This window comes from Orycteropus afer, unplaced genomic scaffold (assembly GCF_000298275.1).
Source record: "Orycteropus afer afer isolate SDZICR_OR568_19922 unplaced genomic scaffold, OryAfe1.0 scaffold00094, whole genome shotgun sequence".
Taxonomy (NCBI): domain Eukaryota; kingdom Metazoa; phylum Chordata; class Mammalia; order Tubulidentata; family Orycteropodidae; genus Orycteropus; species Orycteropus afer.
The window spans coordinates 8921325-8946150 of NW_006921681.1; the positions used below are offsets into that span (position 1 = coordinate 8921325).

General features: G+C 43.8%; 1 protein-coding gene across 1 annotated transcript in view; it reads left to right on the forward strand.

Moving 5' to 3' along the window:
- Positions 1 to 540: 540 nt before the first annotated feature.
- Positions 541 to 24826, forward strand: part of CLCN6 (chloride voltage-gated channel 6) — a 38599-nt gene continuing 14313 nt past the window's right edge. The window contains exons 1-13 of the mRNA XM_007942638.2: positions 541 to 627; positions 1441 to 1500; positions 10629 to 10694; positions 11056 to 11121; positions 14402 to 14468; positions 17118 to 17224; positions 17767 to 17893; positions 18581 to 18648; positions 19750 to 19808; positions 20612 to 20744; positions 21207 to 21320; positions 21576 to 21742; positions 22319 to 22445. Coding sequence (XP_007940829.1) covers positions 541 to 627; positions 1441 to 1500; positions 10629 to 10694; positions 11056 to 11121; positions 14402 to 14468; positions 17118 to 17224; positions 17767 to 17893; positions 18581 to 18648; positions 19750 to 19808; positions 20612 to 20744; positions 21207 to 21320; positions 21576 to 21742; positions 22319 to 22445 — 1248 coding nt within the window. The remainder of the gene's footprint in view (positions 628 to 1440; positions 1501 to 10628; positions 10695 to 11055; positions 11122 to 14401; positions 14469 to 17117; positions 17225 to 17766; positions 17894 to 18580; positions 18649 to 19749; positions 19809 to 20611; positions 20745 to 21206; positions 21321 to 21575; positions 21743 to 22318; positions 22446 to 24826) is intronic.

Below are 24826 nucleotides of genomic sequence, written 5' to 3' on the forward strand. Positions count from 1 at the left end.
AGACACTACGCCGATAGGGTGAAAGACCCCTCTCCCACGTAGCGAGGAGGGCGGACCTCCGTCGTTCTCCGCCCATAAGTAACTCCTGGCCCCAGGTGGGTGTCTCCAGCTCCGGGGTGGGTCTTCTTCCCCAGTGACCCCTGGCCCCACTGTCACTCACCCTCCGGTCGAAAGTAACTCAGACCGCTCGCCTGCCGCAACAGTGTCGCCGCTGCGCGAGAGTGTGGAGGGGGCGGGGCGCGCCGCAAGCTAGGCGCAGGTATCAGGTTGCTAAGGAAGTGGGGGGGGTAGAGACGGAAACACTGATGCAGGAAACCAGAAGCTCCACCTCCAACATGGCCGCGCCCAGGGGGCTCGGTGGCAGCTGTCCCTCCACCGTCATGTGACGCCGGCCCTCGCCCCACCCGTCTGCAGCCACTCCCCGTCTTGGTCGCCAAGCTTGAGAGAGCCACGTGACCCGCCCCAGAGCCAGTCACGTGAGGCGCGGATCTAGGTGGGAGGGGGTGGCGAAGGGGTCCGGCGTGTCAGTAAAGGAGGAAGATGGCGGGGTGCAGGGGGTCTCTATGCTGCTGCTGCAGGTGGTGCTGCTGCTGCGGTGAGCGTGAGACCCGCACTCCGGAGGAACTGGTAGGGAGCGTGCGGGGCGTGGTTGGGGAGTGGGTGGTTGCTAAGGGACAGCGGGAGGCGTTGCCGGGGGTGGGGCCGGGCGGAAGAAGGCCCGCAGGTGGCAGCCGGTGGGGCCTGGGGACTGCAGCTTAGGCTCTGGAAACATCTGCTCCTCTTCACGAGCGCGTACCCAAGTCTGGGGTGTTTTTTCATAATTTTACCTTGGAATCTGAGAGAGATCCCAGACCAGCTCCAATTAACCCCACCCGTATTTTCTTTTATTTCCATCTGAAAAGACTTTTGAATGAAACAAGCATTTTCAGAATAAGCCCCTACACGGGACTTTGTGTTTATGCAGCTGGTTTAGTTTTTCCTTCTAGAGCTAGCTCTGACCCTCACCCTTTCTGGGTCACTGACAACTCAGCTTCCTCTCTGCAAAGCATACTGGGAAAACTTGAGTTATTAGGTCCCAACAGTTGACAGCTCCCTTTTGATTTCAGATTCAACACATTTTCAGGTTGGAGCCTGCATTTTTTTTTTTTTTTTCTTCCTTAAGTTAGCATTGGACACCTTTCAAGTGTCATGAAGGCAAGGGTGGTTATTTGGAGGTTGTATTGATAGAAATAAAGAATTCAGCTGGATGACTGTCAATCCTTACCCAACATCACCCTCCACCTCAAAAGGTTTTTTGTTTGTTTTTTGAGGTCTTACTCCCATTTGATGATAATGTCTGCTCATGATTTAGAATCTAGCAACTGGTTTGTGTAAATACTTCTGCCTCCTCCCACTTTCAGTAATTCAAAGGGTCTCCCTTCTGTGGGTTTGTTTTTCTAGACCATCCTAGGAGAAACACAAGAAGAGGAGGATGAGATCCTTCCAAGGAAAGACTATGAGGTGAGATTCTTCACTGCTTTCTTGGGTAACTAAAGTCCTGACTGGCCTGGTCACTTCAGACCAAAGCAGTAGAGTTCCAAACAAAGATGCTATTTGATCACCTGCTATTCCGGGGAGTCAGTAAAAAGTGACCCCAAAACAAGATTTGAGTAGCCTCATGCTTTCATAGATCTATAATACCCTAGTCTAGATAGAGTATGTATTCGCCATTAAGCTGTTTGGATTTTAAGACTTGCAGAGACTCAGAATCAAAGCAACCTGCACTGTGTGCTCATAACAGGTTTGCGGCCAGGAAGCCTTGTTTCTCTTCTGAGAGAACTTAATTTTAGATGATTGTTTCCTGTCCTAGCAACTTCTTTCTGAAATACTCTGGTTTGTAGTTCCCAATTTCAAGTATGGGACTCTGTTCTGGTTACCTAAGTGCCGCTCTGACAAGAATATACCACAAATGGGATGGCCTTGACAAATAGGAGTTTATTCTTACAATTTGGAGGCTTTAAGTCCAAGTTCAGAGTGCCAGGCTCTAGGGGCTGGGTGAAAGCCCCTCAACCTTGGGGTCCAGCACTGCCTCCGGTTCCCAGCCCACTGAAGCTAGAGGCGTTTCTTCATTCAGACAGCTGCTGGCTGCTGAGGCTGAGAAACCTCAAGGTTGACGAGGAAAAAGGCACAGTTCCGATGTTACCAAACTACACTGCAGGCCATTAACTTAAGTCCATTTTAAGTCCCAAGGTCGGCAGGGCATAGCAGGCTGCTGAGCAATGACACGGCTACATGCAGGGTCCAAGTGTGCCATAGGCTAGAGACCATTCCCAAGACTTCTCCTTAAATACAGGAAGCAGACCACATTCCCAAAGGCAGCTACTCAGCTACTTGTGGTAGATCCCACCATGGAGCTGATTGCCAGTCTCATCATGGGGATTAACTACCACCAGCTGCCCAGCCACTCAACCAGGCCCAGCCAAGTTGACACACAAAGATAACTACCACAGACTCTTAGAATGTATGTTTTTAGTAAGACCAGTGCTACTAAAGTAAAGCTTGACATTGTGTGACATTTTATCATTCAAGCAGTTCATGATGATTTTTTTTTTCTGTGATTTTTAACATTAGAAAAGCAAGCCATGGTTATTGCAGAGAATTCTTACAAACTATTTACAAAAAGAAGAAACTAGTGAAAAACGTAAAATCCCATTCATTGAAAGATGGCTACTATTAAAACCTTGCTAAATGCCTTTTTAGGTCCTTTTCCAGGCTGACATACATGACTTTTTGCTTTTTTTCAGTAACAAAAGTGAGATTTTAATAAATACTTTATTCTGTTTTTACCCTACCACTTGATAATATTGTTGTATCACTAGGTACTTTTCTACAATATCTTTTTAAATAGGTGAATAATTTTATTGTGGGAGCTCTGGTAGCATAGTAGTGCCTAAGGCACTTGACTGCTAACCAGTAGGCTGGCAGTTCAAACCCACCAGCCACTCCTCGGAAGGAAGATGGGGCAATCTACTTTCGTAGTGATACTGCCTTAGAAACCCAAGGAGAGGTTGCTATGAGTTGGGTCCAACTCGAGGGCACGTAACAACAACAACAATTTTATTGTACTATGTTCAGTTTAATCCATCTTCAGTTGATTCTAACTTTTTTATATAATGATCTTTATAGTGGTGAGCAGCATTGCTTGTTTTTCCTTCACTGCTTCCTTAGGATTAATTCCAAGAAGTGAAGTTAGTCATGTATATGTTTTATGCTTTTTTTTTTTAACATCATTAAAAATCCTGGATACTGGGCATAATATATCCAGACTTTCATTTTAATTTTCCATCTTTCTTTTGCTATGGAATTTAATGTAACTATTAGAATTTGTAAGGACCTCTAGTGGCACAGTGCCTATGGCATTTGCTTGCTAACCAGAAGGCAAACCCACTAGCGACTCCATGGAAGGAAGGTGGGGCAGTCTCCTTCCATAAAGATTTGCTGCCTCCGAAACCCAATGGGGATCGCTATGAGTCAGAATCTACTTGATGGCAGTGAGTTTGGTTTTGGTTTATTAGGATTTGTAAGGAGCTTTGGTGGTATAGTGGTTAAGGCATTCGGTTGCAAACCAGAAGGTTAGTGGTTTGAACCTACTAGCTGCTCCATGGGAGACAGATGAGACAGTCTGCTTCTGTACAGATTTACACCCTTGGGAACTCTATGGGGCAGTTCTACTCTCTCCTGTAGGGTCACTATGAATTGGAATTGACTCAGTGGCAGTGGGTTGGGTTTGGTATTAGGATTTGTAGTAGGCTCAAGCATACCAACAATCCTAAAGATGCTGTAGGACAAGGTAACATTTTGTTCTATGACACGTAAGTTTGCCTTGAGTTGGAGGATTTGTAATGTAGCGTGGAACTTTTTTTTTTTTTTTAACTTTTACTATGGAGAATTTCAAACATACATAAAAGTAGATAGAATTAGTGTATCAAAGTCTCCTGTACTCATCATCCAACTTCAACAGCTATTCAACTCATGCTCAATCTTGTGACATCTATGCCCTATCCACTTTTTTCCATATGATTTTGAAGGAAATTCAATACATTACATCATTTCCCCTATAGATAATTCAGTGTGTATCTCAGAAGGCTGCTGTGATAGTTAAGGGTATGTGTCAGCTTGGCTGGGCCATGATTCTGAGTGGTGTAGCAGTTATGAGGTACTTGCTTCACTGTTGCTTCTCTAGAGAACCCAGCCTAAGACAGGTGCAGACTTTATTGTAACATAAACTAATACAAGTATCACACCTAAAGAAATTAACAAGTCCTCGATATCAACAAATATCTGGTGTTCAGACTTTCCAGTTGTTTTATTTATTGTATGTATTGTTTTTAGTTCATTTGTTTGAATCAGATTCCAAAGTAGATCCTCCCATCGCAGTTGTTTAATATGTCTTTTGAATCTCTTTTATTATATAGGTTCCCTCTTTTATCTTTTTTTCTTTTCCTTGCAATTTATTTAATGACATGTTAAAACCAAGAAACCAACCCTATTGCTGTCAAGTCAAATTCCAACTCATAGCAACCCTATAGGAAGCAAACTGCCACATCTTTCTCCCATGGAGTGGCTGGTGGGTTTGAACTGCTGACCTTTCAGTTAGTAGCCAAGTGCTTAACCACTGTGCCACCAGACTCTGGAATTTTCTACAGTCTAAATTTCACCAGTTGTACTACCATGGTATTGTTTAATACTTTTCTCTGATGCAACTGCTTTTTTTTTTTTTTTTCTCCTTTTCACTTTTTATAATTTATTTTACTGGGATTGCTTTTAATGAATCAAAAAGCACTTTATCCAATGGTGTATCTTCTGATTTCTAGTGGTTTGAGGAACAGTTACTTTTTAACTGTGGGATGGTGACACACTCACAATAATGTTCTGTTTAGATCACAGAGCCAGTGCTGCTCCATTGAGTTAGAAAAAGGCACCCCTCTAAGAGCAGAGGAATTAAAATAAAAGGCATTGTCTCTTTTTGGGCCATAGCAACACCTCCAACTCGGGATCAGTTGAAGGTGCTTTTCCTGTGAGGATCAAGGTGTCCCCTCCAGACTAAGTTTGGGCTGCATTCCCACCCTACTTGCCCCTAGGGCCAGGTACCTTTTAAGTAAGTGCAGCATCCCTGCAGGACGCCTATAAACATTTTACTGGAAGAAAAAAGTTGTTAGTGCACCAAACCAGGAACAACATGTACAACTGAAATAAAGAGAGATGATTAGTTAGTGGTGGCAAAGAAGTAACAGTACCTGATTTTTTTAACTTTTTATTGTGACTTGCACGAAAGTTTACAGAGCAAATTGGTTTTCCGTTCAGCAATTTATACACATTTTGTATTGTCCCATCAAGTGCAATCCCCACAATGTAACTGCTCTCTTCCCACTTCCACCCTGTGTTTACTGTCTCCGTTTGTCCTTCTCTCCTCCCTCGTCAGCCTCTGAGCTTTATCCCTGGGCAAACACTGCTCTTTTGATCTCGTATGTTTCGCTATCCTAAGGAGTGCATACCTCCCTGGTATTATTGTTTACCATATAGGTCTGTCTCACATTTGGGTGAAAGTTGAGCCACATGGGTAAAATCATTTCCCGGCTTGAATGGTGACTAAGGGCCATAGTCTTGGGGTTCTACTGGTCTATCAGACCTGTAAGGCTGGTCTTTTTTTTTTTTTATGATTTTGAGTTTTGTTCCACATTTTCCTCCTATTCTACCCAAGACCGACTATTACAGTACCTGATTTTAATACAGATACATATTCCATTGGTATATATTTATAGTGTCAAACTCTATTTAAGAAAGAAAAGTTTGATGTTCAAGTCTTATTGTTATTTCTAATCCCCCCCCCCCAATATTGTGTACTATGAAGGAGCCTGGTGGTGCAGGGGTTAAGCATATGACTGCTAACCAGGAGCTTGGCAGTTTTACCTCACCCAGCAGTTGTGCGGGAGAAAGACCTGATGTTGTGATCTTATACATATGACAGTCTAGAAAACCCTCTGGGGCAGTTCTGCTCTGTCCCATGGGGTTGCTATGAAACAAAAACTGACTCAATAGCCTCTAACAGCAATAAGTGAAAAAACCTCAAACTTACTGCAGTGGAGTCGATTCCAACTAATACCAACCCTGTAGGACAGGGTAGAACTGCCCCATAGAGTTCCCACAGCTGTAAATCTTTACAGAAGCAGACTGTCACATCTTTCTCCTACAGAGCAGCTGGTGAGTTTGAACCACCACCATTTTGATTAACATCCGAGCACTTTAACAACTGTACCAACCAGGGCTCCTCTCCTAACAACATACAGTTCACCCAATTGAATGAATGAATTGGTGAATGAATTCGCCCAATTCACAGCTATACACGTGGACTTCACCAGATGGAGTACACAGGAATCAGATTTACCCTATCTGTGGCAAGAGGCGATGGAAAAACTCAAAACAAGGCCAGGAGCTGATTGTGGAACAGACCATCAACTGCTCATATGCAAGTTCAATTTGAAGTTGAAGACAATTAAAACAAGTCCACAGGAGCCAAAATATGACTTTGAATATGACCTTGAACAGCTCCATCATCTGACATCAACTCTTCCTCCTCCCCTCAGTACTCTCCCTCCCATCTTGTTGTTGTTGTTGTTAGGGGCCATTGAGTCAGCTCTGACTCATAGTGACCCTGTGTACAACAGAACAAAACACTGCCTGGTCCTGTGCCAGCCTCACAATCCTTGCTATACCTGAGCCCATCATTGCAGCCACTGTGTCAATTCATCTTGTTGAGGACCTTCACCTTTTTCGCTTACCTTCCACTTTACCAAGCATGATATTCTTCTCCAGGGAATGGTCTCTTCTGACCAAAATATGACCAAAGTAGGTGAGATGAAGTCTGGCCATTCTCCCTTCCAGGGAACATTCTGGCTGCACTTCTTCCAGGACAGATTTGTTAGTTCTTCTGGTAGTACATGGTACTTTGAGTATTCTTCACCAACACCACAACTCAAAAGCATCAACTCTTTTTCAGTCTTTCTTATTCATTGTCCAGCTTTCACATGCATATGAGGCAATTGAAAATACTGTGGTTTGGGTTATTGTTGTTATGTGCCATTGAGTCGGACCCGACTCATAACGACCCCTTCTTGGGTTTCTGAGGTGGTATCACTATGGAAGTCGATTGTCCAGCCTTCCTTCCAAGGAGTGGCTGGTGGGTTTGAACCGCCAGCCTTCTGGTTAGCAGTCAAGTGCCTTAGGCGCTATGCTACCAGAGCTTCTATGGTTTGGGTTAGGCATGCCTTAGTCTTCAAAGTGACATCCTTGCTCTTCAGCACTTGAAAGAGGTCTTTTACACCAGATTTGCCCATTGCATACGTCGTCATCTGATGTCTTGACTGCTGCTTCCCTTGATGTTGGTTATGGAACCAAGTAATATGAAATCTTTGACAACTTCAATCTTCTCTCCATTTATTGTGATGCTGCTTATTGGTCCAGTTGTGAGGATTTTCGTTTTCTTTATGTTGAGGTGTAATCCATATTGCAGACTATAGTCTTTATCTTCATCAGTAAGTGCTTCAAGTCATCTTCACTTTCAGCAAGCAGGGTTGTGTCATCTGTATATCATAGGTTGTTAATGATTCTTCCTCCAACCCTGATGCTGCATTCTTCTTCATGTAGTTCGATCTTCTCAGATTATTTACTCAGCATAAGAATTGAATAAGTATTGTGAAAGGATATAACCCTGATGCACTCCCTTCCTGTTTTTAAACCATGCAATATTCACTTGTTCTGTTCAAACAACAGCCTCCTGGTCTAGGTACAGTTTCCTCATGAGCACAATTAAGTGTTCTGGAATTGCCATTCTTTTCATTGTTATGTATAATTTGTTATGATCTACACAGCTGAATGCCTTTGCATAGTCAGTAAATACAAGTAAACATCTTTCTGGTATTCTTAGCTTTCAGCCAACATCCATCTAACGTCAGCAATGATATCCCTCGTTCCACATCCTCTTATAAATCCAGCTTGCATTACTGGAAGTTCCCTGTCAATATATTGCTGCAACCATTTTTTAATTATTTTCAGCAAAATTTTACTTGCATGTGATATTAATGATATTGTGCAATAATTTGCACATTCTGTGGGATCACCTTTCTTTGGAATGTGTACAAATAGGATCTCTTCCAGTCAGTTGGCCAGGTAGCTGTCTTCCTAATTTCTTGGCATAGACGAGTAAGTACCTCCAGCGCAGCATCCATTTGTTGAAAAATTTCAATGGGTATCCCATCAGTTCCTGGAGCCTCCCATCTTAGGGTCCATATTTCACTGTTAATGGCTCATAGAACTCACAAGCTACCAAGGAAATGGTCCATGTAGTGGTGGAGGCGGGCAAGTCCCAAATCCATAGGTCAGCCATCAATCTGGAGGATTCTCCTCACTCATGTGCTTGTGAGGTTAGCAAACCCAAATTGGCAGGTCAGGCTGCTACCTCAAGTCCAGGAGTGAGACGTTGAGGAACCAGATGCCGGATCTGGAGTAAGAGACAGCAGACTTTGCCACAACATTCACATATATGCTCTCAAAGAAACTGAGGGTGATGACTTGAGTCACACCCCCCAGCAAGGCGGAACTCAAGATATATCCCACCCTAAACAGAGAGGCTCTGGTAGTGTAGTGCCTAAGGCACTTGACTGCTAACTATAAGGCTGGAGGTTCAAACCCACCAGCCACTCCTCGGAAGGAAGATGGAGCAATCTAGTTCCGTAGTGATACTGTCTCAGAAACCCAAGGAGGGGTCGTTATGAGTTGGGTCCAACTTGACGGCACATAACAACAACAAACAGAGAGGCTAGGATTTATAATATATTAATTAAATATATTAATATGTATAATTTATAATATATCACAAAATGTAGGACTAGGGCTAGAAGGGCCATATTTGCCTATTTTGGACATCTAAATATCTTTCAAGTATTTATGAAGACATGGCATTATTACACAAAAGCCATCAAGCAAATAACTAATTAGCCAGTCGTCTCTAAACATATTTGGTATGAAGGATATCATATTTTTCAGCCTTCTGCTCTTTCTCTGTTTCTAATGTGATGTCACTTTGTTGCTTTAGAAACATGTTGGTTTAATCACTCATAGATGAATCTATTTTTCCAGCAGAAGTATTATTTCCTGTGGTTTTTTGTTTTATAATCAGAAGAAAATAAAGATAATTTTTTAAAAACATGTAAGTGTACCATGTTCACTTTGAAAATTTCAAATAATACACAGATGTGCACACTTCCTAAAACGCCACCTCAGAAATAACCATGGTCAGTCTTCTCAGATGTTTGTGCCTTATAATACATGCATATTACTAGTTTTGATTATTCACAGTGGAGTCATATTACACATTTCATTCTGCATCTTTTTTACTTTATTATTTTCGGACATTTTCCTCATCTGTCCATAGATGTACCATACTTATTTTATTGCAACATTGTATTCCATTTTTGGATATCTGATAATTTATCCAGTTCCCTGTTGATACTCCAGGACTTTTTTAAAAAAGGAATTTTGACTTGGGATAGTCACGGCAGTGGAACCAGGTATCACATATCACACCTGATCAGACTTTTAAGTTCCTGCCTGAGGGGTGCCCACCAGGCCAGTGTCCAGCTTATTCTTTAGCTGACATGTAGGTAGGGGCAGGTTGCAGGAGAGAGCATCATGATAGTCCGTTTTTCTTTGCTGCCAGACTGTAGCATCTCACACAAGACATACAAAAAAAAAAAAAACACCTCTCTGCCATCGACTCAATCCAGACTCATAGCAACCCTTCCTTGGGTTTCCACAGCTGTATCTCTAAGAAAATAGATTGCCCAGGCTTCCTTCCAAGGAGTGGCTGGTGGGTTTGAACCGCTAACCTTCTGGTTAGCAGTCACCTGCCAGAGCTCCCGCACAAGACATAGAAATGAAATTATTTCATTTGAATCATTTCTCTAAATGTGTGTGGCTCCTGTGCAGATTGTGTGCAGACTATGCGTCTGAAGCATGGCTGAAGGAACGTTGCTTTAGATGTAGAAGTTATAGGACCTGGGCTGAACCTGTGCGTCTTGCTGCCATGACTGGAAGGTGTTTTTTAAAGCAGCCTCCAGATCAGTTTGTCTTGCGACTAACCTCTTGTTCATGGAAGCTGACTACACAAATCATTGTAATTAATTTACTTCTAAAATAGATTTGGTTCTGATTAATTGAAGCTTTTGTTCACATCGAATAAAGGAATGATTAGGGTAAGGCTGGTGATAGATGATGGTCTGTAAGTGTTTTACAGAAATAGGAAGTTAAAAATTTGCTAATTTGGAACTTTTTTTCTAAAACAAGAAGTATTGACACAGCACTTCCAAATTTTAATGGACATGTGAGTTACTTGGGGATCTTGTTAAAGTGTAGTTCTGATGCTTGTAGGGCCAGGGACGCCTAGAAATCTACATTTCAAACTAGCTCCTCCTGGTGATGCCCAGCCGCACTTCAAGTAGCAGGAATCTACATTTTGTCCCTTTGCAGGTAATTCTTCCTACCTGGCAGTGGATTTTTTTTTTTTTTTTTAAACTTGCATGTCCATTTTTCAGAGCTTGGATTATGATCGCTGTATCAATGACCCTTACCTGGAAGTTTTGGAGACCATGGACAATAAGGTGAGTCCCACAGTTGTTGGTCTCTCGGGAGTAAGCAGATCTTAGACAAATTTCTTTTTCTATTCTAAATGCTCTGGTAAAGATCCTTACCCTTGACCTTTTAGTACCTTTTATGAGATATCAGCATGAACTCCCTAGATCTTCCTCCTACCAACCAGAGTACCAGCTGTCAGTGAACCTGGTCCAGCCCCTTAGTAATCCTGCCTGACATATCACTCTTATGTTGTAAAGAACCCATGATCCACACTTCATCTTCACCATGCCTGTTGACCATGTGGAATTTAGCCTGATCAAGATGTATTCCTTCCCCTCTGCCATCAGAACTGTGTTAAACTGAGTCTTTCTTTTCCTATGTCAACAGAAAGGTCGAAGGTATGAGGCAGTGAAGTGGATGGTAGTGTTTGCCATTGGAGTCTGCACTGGGCTGGTGAGCAGATGGGGTGTGATGAGGCGGTGGGCCAGAGGGGTGGGAGTGGGATCAAAAGGGCAAACCCTAGTCTGACCGATAAGCCATTTGTCATTATGACAAAGACTGTCTTTTCTTCCCCGAACCCCTTTTTTTGTGTTAGTAATCCTGACAGAGTTTTTCATACTTCTGTAGCATTTGCCCTGTGAATTGAAAATGAGCCATACAGCTGTGGGGCTCTTTAGATACTCAAAGGTTTGGTTAAGACTGATTCCTACGATATAATAATATTCCTACCAGATAGATACCACAGTACATAGTGATGTTGTGGTCACTCCATCAAGAAGAAGCAAAGTAGTGAGAACAAAATTTTGAACAACATGCCCTTCCCTTTAGCATAATGTGTCAGTAACCAGGACAGGACACCATGGGTCTCAGTGAACTCGTTACACTGTCCTGGGCTTCCTCCCCGGACATTGCTCGTTTTGTCCAGAAGATAGAGCTGGCACTATTGGTGGAGGAATAGGCCTGAATGAACAGTGGCACTCCTGGGCTCCGCAAGTTCACAGATGAAGCACAGATGAAGGAGAATGTGAAGCGTTGCTAAAGATTGTAGTAGACGTTCTCGAATGCCAACTGCTGACTTAGCATTGTTTCAGCCTGGGGAAGAGAAGCTGGAAAATTTAGTAGTCAGTCACAGTGAGACATGGCAAATCTGATTCTTTGCCCATGCAGTGTTAGAACAGTCAGCCAGTTGCGGCCAAGTCAGCTTTGACTCATGGCAACCCCACCTGTATCAGAGTAGAATTGTGCTTTGAAGGGTTTTCAGTGGCCAGTTTTTCAGAAATAGAATGCCAAGACTTTCTCCCAAGGCACCTTTGTTGTTGTTGTTGTTGTTATGTGCCTTCGAGTCGGCCCCGACTCATAGCGACCCCTCCTTGGGCACCTTTAGGTGGTCTCAAACCTCCAGCCTTTCAGCTAGCAGCCAAGCTCATTAACCGTTTGCATCCCCCAGGGCCTCCAGTGTTAGAATAGAGAGTTCTAGAAATTCCTATTTATTCCTGCCTGCCACCTTCCTCTGGGATTGACCAAAAGCCCCATACAGGCATACCTCGTTTAATTGAGCTTTGTTTCATTGCACTTCGTAGTTACTGCATTTTTTACACATTGAAGGTTTGTGGCAACCCTGTGTCAAGCAAGTCTGTCGGTGCTGTTTTTATAACAACATGTGCTCACTTTGTGTCTCTATCACATGTTGGTAATTCCCACAGTTATTTCAGACTTTTTTATAATGCTCTTACACACTTAATAGAGTACAGTATAGCATAAGCATAACTTTTATATGCACTGGGAAGCCAAAAAATTCACGTGATTCAGTTTATTGCGATATTCACTTTATTGCAGTGATCTGGAACTGAACTTGCAATATCTCCAAGGTATGTCTATTTCACTCTACATGGTACACTTGTAAAATGTAACCATGTGTTTAACGTGATGTCACAAGGGCCAACTACAATTTTTATTTTCATAAAAAAAAAAAAAAAACCTCACTGCCAGCCAGTCAGTTCTGACTCATAGCGACTCCCTTTGGGTGAGGCAGTAAATCTTTATGGAAGTAGATTGCCCAAAGCACTTACTAAATTTTTACTGTAATAGGTCCAGAGGTAAAGGAACATCTTACTAGGTAAGGCTAATGGCATTCAGAAGGCCTCTGTGGTAGTAGCATTCTGAGGGACACCACTATGAAGGGAACTTGAGTTAATTTAATTGTTTTATTGAAATCTCAGAGCGTCTCTCTTTTTTTTATTTTATTGTGATTTGGGTGAAAGTTTACAGAGCAAATTCACTTTCCATATAGCAGTTTACGTACACATTGTCTTATGACATTGACTGAATTTCCCATGATGCAACAGCTCCCCTCCCATTTCCTCCCCATAATTACCTCTTCCCTGTGTCCTTCCCTCCCATTCACTCGTGGCACCTGAGCTATCTCCCTGTGCATGCATAGCCCTTTTATTCTCCTATAATTGATCTCTCCAAGAAGTGTATCTACCTAATGTAAATGTTCAGCTCATATGCCTGTCTTTTGTTTGGCTGGAAGCCAACAGGAGTGGGTTCAATTCCAGACCTGAAGGGCAACTAGGGCCCCTTCAGGCTCTATCAGACCAGCAAACCTGGTCCTTTTTTTTTTAATGATTCAGGGTGTCTCTTTTGCTTTATATACTTCTGGCTGCAGTTTTCTCTATAATAACCATAGTCATTAGCTATCTAGTTATTAGTCATTCTGCTTCTTTCATATCAAACTCCTTCAAGCTGCCATTGATCAACACTAGCAACTTTACTTTGTGCTCACATGTAATACAAAGGCCCTCATATATAGCAGCCAGCTCTGCTTGCTCTGTTGACTCGCTTTTCTTCTGATTTGTCATCACTTATTCAGTATTAAAAAGTCTCTGGGTTTTGGATTGAGGAGGGTTCAGAGTAAAAGGCATGAAGCCTCTGATCCTGAATCCATAGAGTCAGAAGTCTTTCCAATTCTTGAAACTCTGAGCGTAGTTTTAGAGTAGAATAGTGGGGCCCTGGTGGTTTTTCTTACCTGCCAGTATAAGTCAAAATAGGATTATAAAATAGTAACAGCAAACATGCAAAAACCATATACCCCTGCAGGAATATTGTCTTTCAAGATCATTTCCTGATATACATACACATCCAAGTGTTAAACTCTTGGCTCCTAACTGAAAGGTTAGCTGCTGTGGGGGCGAAAGATGTGGCAGTCTGCCTCTTAAGGATTACAGCCTTGAAAACCCTGTGAGGCATTTCTACTCTGTCCTACATGTAGGGCTGCTGTAAATTAGAATCAACTCCATGGGAAGGGGTTTGGTTTTGGTTTTGTGTGCTTATCCAGTGTAGTATCACTGAAGACATCTTTAGAATTCTCTCTCTGAAAGTGCCTTCAGGAGGAGTTTAGCAGTTATTCACTCAATTCAGTGTTAGTCCTCTTTGATCATCGGACGGTCTTCCTTGGTCTCACATCCCTTCCCTCTTTGCTTTCCTTTGCTTCATTCTCTCCTTAGCTGTACTGCCTTCCATTGTTCTTTGGAGGGTGGTGGGACCAGGCTGGAGCAGGGAGTGCCTCAGAAGGCAGAGTGACTAAAGAAAGTTCACTTATGCATTGCTGGCTGGTAACCTGGTGCCCTTGACGAGCCATTGTCACTGCAGTGGTACAGCAGGTCCTTTCAGGAGAGATGCCTGTCATGCCCCTAAGAGTGAGTCTGTCTGATAGAGCTCTTGTTCTTCACAGGTGGGTCTCTTTGTGGACTTTTTTGTGCGGCTCTTCACCCAGCTCAAGTTTGGAGTGGTGCAGACGTGTATCCTTCTCATGGTTCCTGGTATTGAACTTCAGTGATAGCTGATATTGCTTTGTTGTTCTAGAAATGACTTTCACAGTAAACATGGTCTTTGAAGAGCTGTTTTTTATTAGCCACTCAGCTTTATGGTTTTTAATTATCATTAGAGGACACAAAAGGAAGACCTTAATATAGCGAGTTACACTCAGGTACATGGTTGACAAGACATAAGTATCATAAAGACGCCTATTCTCCACAATCAATCTATAAATTCAGTGTAGTTCCTACAAAATAATAATAATAATAACAATAGAATTTATCACATTGTTGTTGTTAGGTGCCATCGAGTAAGTTTTGACTCCTAGTGACCGGTGCAACAGAATGAAACACTGCCCAGTCCTGCACCATCCTCACATCATTGCTGTAGTAGAGCACATTGTTGCAGTCATTGTTGTCAATCCATCTCATTGAGGGTCTTCCCCTTTTTCGCTGACCCTCTACTTTACCAAGCATGATATCCTTCTCCAAGGGCTGGTCCCTCCTGATAACATGAACAAAGTATAAGACAAAGCTTGGCCATCCTAGCCTCTAAGGAGCATTCTGACTGTACTTCCAGGATAGATTTGTTTGTTCTTCCCGCAGTCCATGGTTTATTCTGTATTCTTTGCCAACACTGTAATTCAAAGACATCAATTCTTCTCCAGGCTTCCTTATTCATTGTCCAGCTTTCACATGCATATAAGGTGATCAAAAAGGCCATGGGTTGGTCAGGCACCTTCGTCTTTCAAAATTTGTATGGAAGAGTAAAGGGCCAAAAGTAGTCCAAACGGTTTAAACAATAGGCAGGGGACTTGCCCTACTAGATGTCAAGACTTACAAAATTTGAAATCCAATATTTGAAACAGGAATACCCAATCATAACAGTGAAAAAATAGAGAAGCAGAGACTGGCCCATACAGACATAGACGTTTGGTGAATGACAGAGTTAGTGTTATAAATCAGTGAGGAAGGGACAGAATATTCAGTAAAAGATACCAGAACATTTGGTTATCCATCTAGAAAAATACGTAAGTGGATTCCTTCTCTGTACTATAAATAAAGATAATTTCTAGATAGATCGACGACGTAAATAGGCAGAACACAATTTTAAAGAGATTATATAATGACAGGGTCACACGAGTTAAAGCACTTGGCTGCCAACCGAAAGGTCAGCGATCTGAAGCCACTTCCAGCTCTGCAGGAGAAAGATGTGGTAAATGGCCTCCGTCGAGATTTTTAGCCTTGGAAACTCTAGGGGCAGTTCTGTTCTGTCCTGCCAGGTCAGTGTCGACATGGTGGCAGTGTGTTTAGATATCATGGCGAGAGTATGAGTCGTTTCTTAAACAAAACACCACAAGACAGAAATGATAAAGAAAAGGCTTGATAAACTTGACCACATTATAATAAATACTCTGTTCATAACAACAAAAGAAAATCCTAAAAACAACAACAATAAAACACTCTAAACAAAGTGAGAAGCCCATAACCTGGACTTACTTATTATTTGCTGTGCATATGAGAGACCAATAATTGGTATTCAGAGCATAGAAAGAATTCCTGCAACTCAGTAAGGGAAAAAACAAACAGCCGAATAGAACAGTGAACCAAGGTAGCGAACAGGCAATTTTCAGAAGAGGAAAACTGGTCAGTAAACCCCTGGAAAGGTGCTTGCCTCCCCATAATGCAGGAGATGGAAGTGAAACAGATGGGAAGGGGTATGCTCCTATCACTCCCGAACTCCCCTTCTGCATACATACCTTGGAGCCGCCAGAGGTGTTCACTGTCGCTTTGTGATGGTAAATAGTTGGGATCAAACCAAATGGGAGCCTGGAAAAATTATAGTATGTTCACACAGTCTAATTTTATACAGAAGTTTAAGTTAATGAGCCAGAGCGGATGTATCAACATGACTAATTCTGAAAAACTTTATATTGAAAGTGGGAAAAAAGGAAGTTGTAGAATGTACGTAAGGAATAATACCATTTATTTTCATTGTAAAAACAGAACAGTATGGATACCTATGAAAATACATAGGGAAGGACACAATCATTTCTGGTTAGTAGCTGCTCTCAGGAAAGAGAAGAAAGGAAACAAGGAGCTTGTTTTGTTTGTTTTTATAGTATTTGATATTTTTTTAAAAAAATTGAAGCAAATATGGCAGAATGTTGAGATTTGTTAAAGCTGGGATTGTAGAGATATGGGTATTTATTTCTTTTTGTAATGTTTCAAGTATTTCATAATTTAAAAGTGGTCCCTAATGTAGAAGACATCTCAGATAATGTATATATACATACACATGTTGAGAGAGGAGCTTTGGTGGCATAGTGCCTATGGCATTTGACTGCTAACCAGAAGGTTGGTGGTTCAAACCCACCAGCCACTCTGCAGAAGGAAGACTGGGCAATCTACTTCAATAAAGATTTATTGCCTCCGAAACCCAGTGGGGGTTGCTATGAGACAGAATTGACTCGATGGCAGTGGGTTTGGTTTTGGTTGTTTTATATTGAGAGAGAGGGCAGGAAGGTGTGTAGGAAATAGCCAACAGGTTCTAGAAGAGGAGAAGCTATGCCATTTTTCAAGTGACTGTGCCCTTGGTTGGTGCATACATTCTCCTTAGCCTGGCTTCTGCAGCGGTGGAAGAATGCAGCAAGAAAGGCTGCCTCGCCCTGTCACTCCTTGAACTCTTGGGTTTTAACCTGACCTTTGTCTTCCTGGGCAGCCTTCTTGTCCTAATTGAGGTGAGTGATTTGTTTGCTTAAGGGGTTTTGGATCCTTGCATGCTGTCCTCCATCTTCATTTCCGGAAGGCCAGGAAGCTGAGTTAAATTTAGAAGATGGATTCCTTCAGAAAATGGCCTCCTGTTCACTTAGAGATGTTTCCGAAAGTAAAGTTTTCAGCCTCCGTTGAGGTTCGTTAGGAAGGAAAATCTAGATTAGGATGGTGGTTCTCAACCTTAAATCAATATTAAAAATACCAGTGCATGGGCCCCAGCTCCAACCACTTAGATCAGAATCTCTGGGCGTCGGTGCCAGCACTGATGCTTGAAAAGCTGCCGGGTGATGCTGGGACGGATTAGAGATGTACATGTGTTCTACCTCAGGAACGCTGGGGGTGGGGCTCGGCAGCCAGTGGTTTAATAAGCCCCCCAGGAGACGCTGCTGCTCGTCAGTTTTGCTAGAACATGAGAACCACCGCTTCCCCTCCAGTAGCTAAGATTGTCCACGGTGAGCGGGAGAGCTGGTGGATGCTGAGTTTCGGGTGTGCTTGCTCTCCCCATCAGCCAGTGGCAGCAGGTTCGGGAATACCTGAGATCAAATGCTACCTGAATGGCGTGAAGGTGCCAGGAATTGTCCGTCTCCGGACCCTGCTCTGCAAAGCTTTTGGAGTGCTCTTCAGTGTGGCTGGAGGTATGGAGGGGCTTTCTGATGTTTGTCTTTAAAGTATTCAAGAAGAAAGAAAGAAGCATCGCATATGTAAATTAACTCGATTTGAATGGAAGGGCTTGCACGTTTTGTTGTGGGGTTATTTTTGCAAATGCAAACTCTGTTAATGTGGGATTCACAGATCTTTTGACAGGCACACTATTCTGTTGTGAAGTAGACTGACTGACTGGTTCCTTTATAGAATTGTCTAACACAACTTCCGTGCGTTTAGAGAAGGGATCAGCAAGCTTTTTCTGTAAATAGCCAAATAGTAAATACTTTAGGCTTTGTGGCCCAAGAAGCAAAATCGGCAGTGTTTTATTCTGTTGTACATAGAGTCCTGTGAGTCCTACTGGAAGGCACCTATCAACAACAACAATATAACCATTTAAAATGTATCCATTTAAGAATGTATACTTAGCTCTTGGGCTGTAGGGAAAGAAATTGGCTGCTGGGCCCACCAGTTTTAGTGTGCTAACTCTTGCTTTGGAGTTGAAGGCTATATTTTCTTTTATAGCAAGATTTAAATGAACTTGTTTGATGGGAATTTGGCTCACTATTTCTCTTATAAAGTTGTATGGTCTCTGTTTTATAATCTCAAGAGAAGGGTTTCTCTGATCCGGAGGCCTTCCTGAGCTGACTGGTGGTCTTTTCCCTTTGCCCCTGTCCCAGGGCTCTTTGTGGGGAAAGAAGGCCCCATGATCCACAGTGGAGCCGTGGTGGGAGCTGGCCTCCCTCAGGTAAGGGCTGCGGTTCTCACTCTCCCGTCCGTGGCTTTAGAATCCCGATGTCAGTGTGGGTTGATAGGAGAATATGTGGTCAGTGTCCAGGAGAGCAGGTACCTTGTATACAGAGTCTTCACAATGCCCTGTTAAGCATCAAAATGGCATGCATCTAGAGGAAGTCAGTTCAAATGGAAGTCATTGTAGTGTCCCTGTAACCATTGACACATGCTCCACTTTAGAGTGGCTTGGTATACCAGCTCAGTGCCGCCAAATTGCAAGAGACTGGGAGCATTGACTAGGATGGTTTTGGACACAGTTCTATGTGAATTCTGTGTAAAGTAGTGCAGTAATGATAATGTTAAATGCCATGTGCCAGACTCTGGGCTAGACTCTGTGCATGACTCCTTTTTATGGCCACCTTCGTGCTTGGTTGTCACCATCAACCCCATTCTCAGATGAGGAAACTGAGGCATAGAGAAGCTAAGGCACTGTCTCAGGACTCCACAGCTCCCGTTCTTCATTCCTGGGCTGCATGCCTTACAGACTCGCACTTCCCGTGTTCAGAGGGCAGGGAGTTGCTGGGACTGTGAATCTTTGAGGCAAAAGGGAGAAGATTCTTTCAGAGCCCACCTTTTGGTCGTGTCTCTCTTGCCGCTGCCTCAGCTCCTTTACATCAAGTACCAGGTCTCCCAGAAGTGAGTTGAGAGATAGGAGGAGGCCAAGCAAGAATTGGGTGTCAGCATGGGAATGCTGAACAGATCGAAACATGACTGTATGGCCTCCTCATATGTCAACATCCCCTAGAAGGACTACTTTTATCTTCTACAGTAGCTTTTGGTTCTTCCAACCCACTGCTCTGTAATTTTCCCCTTTTGTTTCTCACTTGTTGACTACACATAAAATGCCGTTTCTGAAGATCCTAGAAATCTGGGAATAGAAAAGCAAATTTCCTCTCAGGGGAGGTAACTTGTTTTCTCCAGGTTGCTGTCCTGGCCTCCTCCTTCTGGGAGCACACCTGCCTAGGTGTGCTAGAGCAGAGGGGACCCCAGGTGCTGTGGACTCCTGTAGCGCTGGGCCTCGTGGGCCCCTCTCTGACTTTGTTTTCTCTTGTTTTAGTTCCAGAGCATCTCCTTACGGAAGATCCAGTTTAACTTCCCTTATTTCCGAAGTGACAGGTATGGAAGGGTTAGGTTTTATTAGAAAGCAAAGTACTAATTTACTTCCAGTCAGACTTGATACTTTCCGCAGCCTGGCCACTACTGGCAGGTTGTATAGGAAGCCCAGCTGTGAGAAAAGAAGGGACTCTGAGCTACTCTTCTGAAAACGAGAAGCCAAAGGACCAAGCTGGCATTACAGCTTCTATTTGATTATGACATAAGGCTGAGAAGCATCTTGGGCAATGATGCCAAGATTGAAAACACAACAAAGGAAGTCCACAGGCATATTGTCAGGGATGTGTTTTATATTCCAAAATGAATTAATTAGTTCAGCTACCTTGCTAGGTTGGAAGAGCCTATTCTCGGTCGACTTTTCTAGCCGTATGGGATTTGTTTTCTGCACACCTGGTAAGGCCCTTGGAGTCAGGGGCTCAGGTTCAGAGTTAGAGTCCACCGTCATAGCTTTATTCAGTGGGTGACTGTGCACCTGCTCCTCTGGGGTAGCCAGCACTGGACATTTGCACTGATGCTGTAGTTTTCTGGATGGAGTCTGCTGCTGATCTGCCTCCTGAGATGGTGACTGACATGGGATCTGGGGTCCATGTTCCCAGGCACAGGAGCCACTACACCTGGAGAAACCTACCTGTGGAGGGTGTTTGGCTCATAGGTGAATGATATTTGCCACCTCACAGAGAACAGGGTCTTCACAAACCCAAGTGCTTGTAGGTCATAAGATCTAATGCTTGGATAAGGAAGTAGAAGACTGGCATTTGTGTCCTGTGGGCTCCTTTTCTGACAAATGCTTTCTTCTCGATCCTTAGAGACAAACGAGACTTTGTCTCAGCTGGGGCGGCTGCCGGAGTTGCTGCAGCTTTTGGGGCCCCGATCGGGGGCACCTTGTTCAGTCTGGAGGAAGGCTCATCCTTCTGGAACCAAGGGCTCACATGGAAAGTGGTGAGGAGGCCTCCACTGGGAACCTTGTTTGAAACCCCTAAAATTAAATTGGGCATCTCTCACTCAATACACTTAACAATACTTTTGAAGGGACCGGGGGGTTGGCTCTGTGACAAATGCCTTTTTCTATACCCATAGAAGCACTAGTGGTATAATGATTAGCACTTTGCTATTAACTGAAAGATTGGCAGTTCAAACCCACTCAGCAGCTCCACAGCAGAAAGACCTGGTGATCTGCTTTCATAAAGATTACAGCCGGGAAACCCTGTGGGGCCGCTCTGCTCTGCCATGTATGGTTGCTATGAGTTAGACTTGACTTGATGACACTTAACAACCTAATCTCTGAGCCACAGACGTGAGGATAGCTGTTGTTTTGTAGAGCTTTGGTTCTATGAGCAACTGTCAGGGGAAAAATAGGACTCATCACTATCGAATTGTCTTATTTTTGTCCCTATCCTCTAGCTCTTTTGTTCCATGTCTGCTACCTTTACTCTTAACTTCTTTCGTTCTGGAATTCAATTTGGAAGTTGGGGTTCCTTCCAGCTCCCCGGATTGCTGAACTTTGGCGAGTTTAAGGTACACTTTGTTCTTTCTACTGTGGCCTTTTTAAGTAAAGTCTGGAGGAGTAGGGCTCAGGGCAGGTTCCGCTGCACATGGGGGTGTCTCTGCCCCTTTGGTTGCTCTCCGTGCGGCCCGGTGGTTGGTGTGGGCAGGTCCCATCCCTGACCCATGCAAGCTGGTACTGCTCTTGTTTCTGTCTTTATGCCTGCCCCTCCCTGTTCTCATGGGCACTCTGCTTTTTCTCTCTCCCTCCCTTTCCCCTTCTCTCAGTGCTCTGACTCTGATAAAAAATGTCACCTCTGGACAGCTATGGATTTGGGTTTCTTCGTCATCATGGGGGTCATTGGGGGCCTCCTGGGAGCCACATTCAACTGTCTGAACAAGAGGCTTGCAAAGTACCGTATGCGAAATGTGCACCCGAAACCTAAGCTTGTCAGGTACCTGTGCAGTTGCCTTCTCCAGCTGGCTGGGGCTCACTGAGCTTCGTGTGAGCAGGGCCATCTCTTCTGAGGAAGACGATTGTGTGAGCAGACCCTGCTTCCCAGCACAGCTCTGATCTCGTGTCTAAGACTGAGAATGTCAACAGGGTCATAAATCTACCTGTCAGACAGGCCAAAAGGCTATCTATGTCTGAGCTTCGTTTATATCAGGGTTCCTGGTGGAGTCCCAGCCTCCCTTGATTTGCTGCTAGGACACATGACAAAGTCCAGAAGGGTCAGTGTGGCCCTGCTGGGGGCATTTTGTCATGTTCAGAGACTCTCACCTTGGGGCTTCCTTTCCTCACAGAAAGATGGTGTGGATGCAGCAGCCCTCTTCACTGACTACATTTTTATGTACACATTGCCAGAATACTGCGAGTCACTGATGAATTCGGCACGTGTGTTGACTGCCCAGGGACGACTTGTGAATGCTCTTTAGGGACTTGAGGGTGGGGGTGGGCAGGGTTGTGTTTTTGAGTTCCCAAGACCAGGGTGTCTGTTTTCATGTAATAACAGCTGTGCTTTGTTTCCTAGAGTCTTAGAGAGCCTCTTGGTGTCTCTGGTAACCACCGTAGTGATATTTGTGGCCTCAATGGTGCTAGGAGAATGCCGACAGATGTCGTCTTCAAGTCAAATCAGTAATGACTCATTCCGGCTCCAGGTAACCCCAGAGCTGCACCTGCTTCCTTTAATCCTACACCCACAAAGAAGGAGAAGCCAGGAATGTATGGCTTGCCTCTTTTTACAGCTAATAGATGTGCTGGGTTCATTGTTCCATACCCATTCCTAAGGGATACAGAATGTGTTTGTTAGATCTTTTTACCCAAGAGAGTTTATGCACCAGATTCCTTTCTTCTGTCTCTTCCACCTTTGTAAACAGCACTGGCCACCAGAGATGGGACACCTCTGACTGTCCACTTCTTCCCCGGGCCCTATCTAACCCTCCCACTGCTGTGTTCCTAAAAGGTACTTTGTAATTGTCAGAGCCGCTCCTTAGGGAGAAAAGCAAGTTCTGCCTCAGGGTGAACAACCGCCCTAACTCCTCTAGCATCCTACGGTTCTTACTGGGTCATCTCTTTTGCTAGCATGCATCTTGTTTTTTCTTTTTAAATCACCCACTTTCAGCAGTTACCAATACTTTGCCAATCATATTTTTCATCTACTAGCTTCCCCAATTTTTTTCTTTTTAGGCATGCATCCTTTTTGCATTTTTCTTTTCCCTCCTTCCTAGGGGGATGTGGCATTTTCCAGAACCTTTCCAAGAAAGAGCAGGGTCAGTGAGGGAGGGGATGGAGCTTACTGTATACTTGGTTTTTTGGTCTAACACAGTGGGTCTAAGACTTAGTCTGTGGTCCAGTAGATTTGTGGTTCTGGCCTCCTAAGGTGGAGCCTGGCAATGTTCTCTAAGTGCTTCTGCCTTCCCTAGCATTCACCACTTGGATCTCTCTGAGACCCTCTGGGGCCTTTATTAGGGGTTCCTGGGTCCTCTTACGAGCTTTGGTGATATAGCATGTAAGGCATTTGACTGTTAACCACAAGGTTGATAGTTCAAACCCACCAGCCACTCGTGGAAGGAGGATGGGGCACTCTGCTTCCATAAAGATTTTGCTGTTGTTGTTGTTATGTGCTATCAAGTCATCTCCGACTCATAGCGACCTTATGTACAACAGAACGAAACACTGCCCTGTCCTGTGCCAGCCTCACGATCCCTACTATACCTGAGCCCACCTATTCTGGTTACTAGTACCACTCTGACAAGAATATACCACAAATGGGATGGCTTAAACAAACAGGAGTTTATTCTTACAATCTGGAGGCCTTAAGTCCAAATTCAAAGTGCCAAGCTCTAGGGGCTGGGTGAAAGCCCCTCAACCTTGGGGTCCAGCTCTGCCTCCTTTTCCCGGCCCACTGGAGCTAGAGGTGTTTCTTCACTCAGACAGCTGCTGACTGCTGAGGCTGAGAAGCCCCAAGGTTGACAAGTAAAAAGGCACAGTCCCGATGTTACCAATCCACATGGCAGGCCATTAACTTAAGTCCACTCTAATTCCCAAGGTCGGCAGAGCATAGCAGGCTGCTGAGCAACAACACGGCTACTTGTAGGGTCCACGCGTGCCAAAGGCTAGAGACCATTCTCAAAGCTTCTCCTTATATACAGGAAGCAGACCACATCCCAAAGGCAGCTACTCAGCTGCTTGTGGTACATCCCACCATGGAGCTGATTGCCAGACTACCACCAGCTGCCCAGCCACTCAACCAGGCCCAGCCAAGTTGACACACAAACATAACCATCACAACATTGCTGCTGCAGCCACTTTGTCAGTCCATCTCGTTGAGGGCCTTCCCCTTTTTTGTTGGCCCTCCACTTTACCAGGCATGACATTTTTCTCCAGAGAGTTGTCCCTTCTAACAACATGACCAAAGTAGGTGAGACAAAGTCCGGCAATTCCCATTTCCAAGGAACATTACAGCTGCACTTCTCCCAGGACAGATTTGTTAGTTCTTTTAGCAGTCCACAGTACTTTCAGCAATTTCTGCCAACACCAGAACTCAAAAAAAGCATTAACTCTTCTTCTTCAGTCTTCTTTATTCATTGTCCAGCTCTCACATGCGTATGAGGCAATTGAAAATACCATGGCTTGGATTAGACACGTCTTACTCTTCAAGGAGATATCTTTGCTCTTCTGCACTTGAAGGAGATCTTTTGCAACAGATTTGCCCAATGCAGTATATCTTTTGACGTCCTGACTACTGCTTGCATTGGTGCTGATTGTAGAACCAAGTGATATAAAGTCTTTAACAACTTCAGTCATTTCTCCATCTATCATGATGCTGCTTATCGGTCCAGTTGTGAGGATTTTTGTTTTCTTTATATTGAGGTGTAATCCATACTGGAGACTGTAGTCTTTAATCTTCATCAGTAAGTGCTCCAAGTCATCCTCACTTTCAGCAAGCGAAATTGTGTCATCTGTGTATCTCAGGTTGTTAATGAGCCTTCTTCCAACCCTGGTACCACATTGTTCTTCATATAGTCCAGCTTTTTGG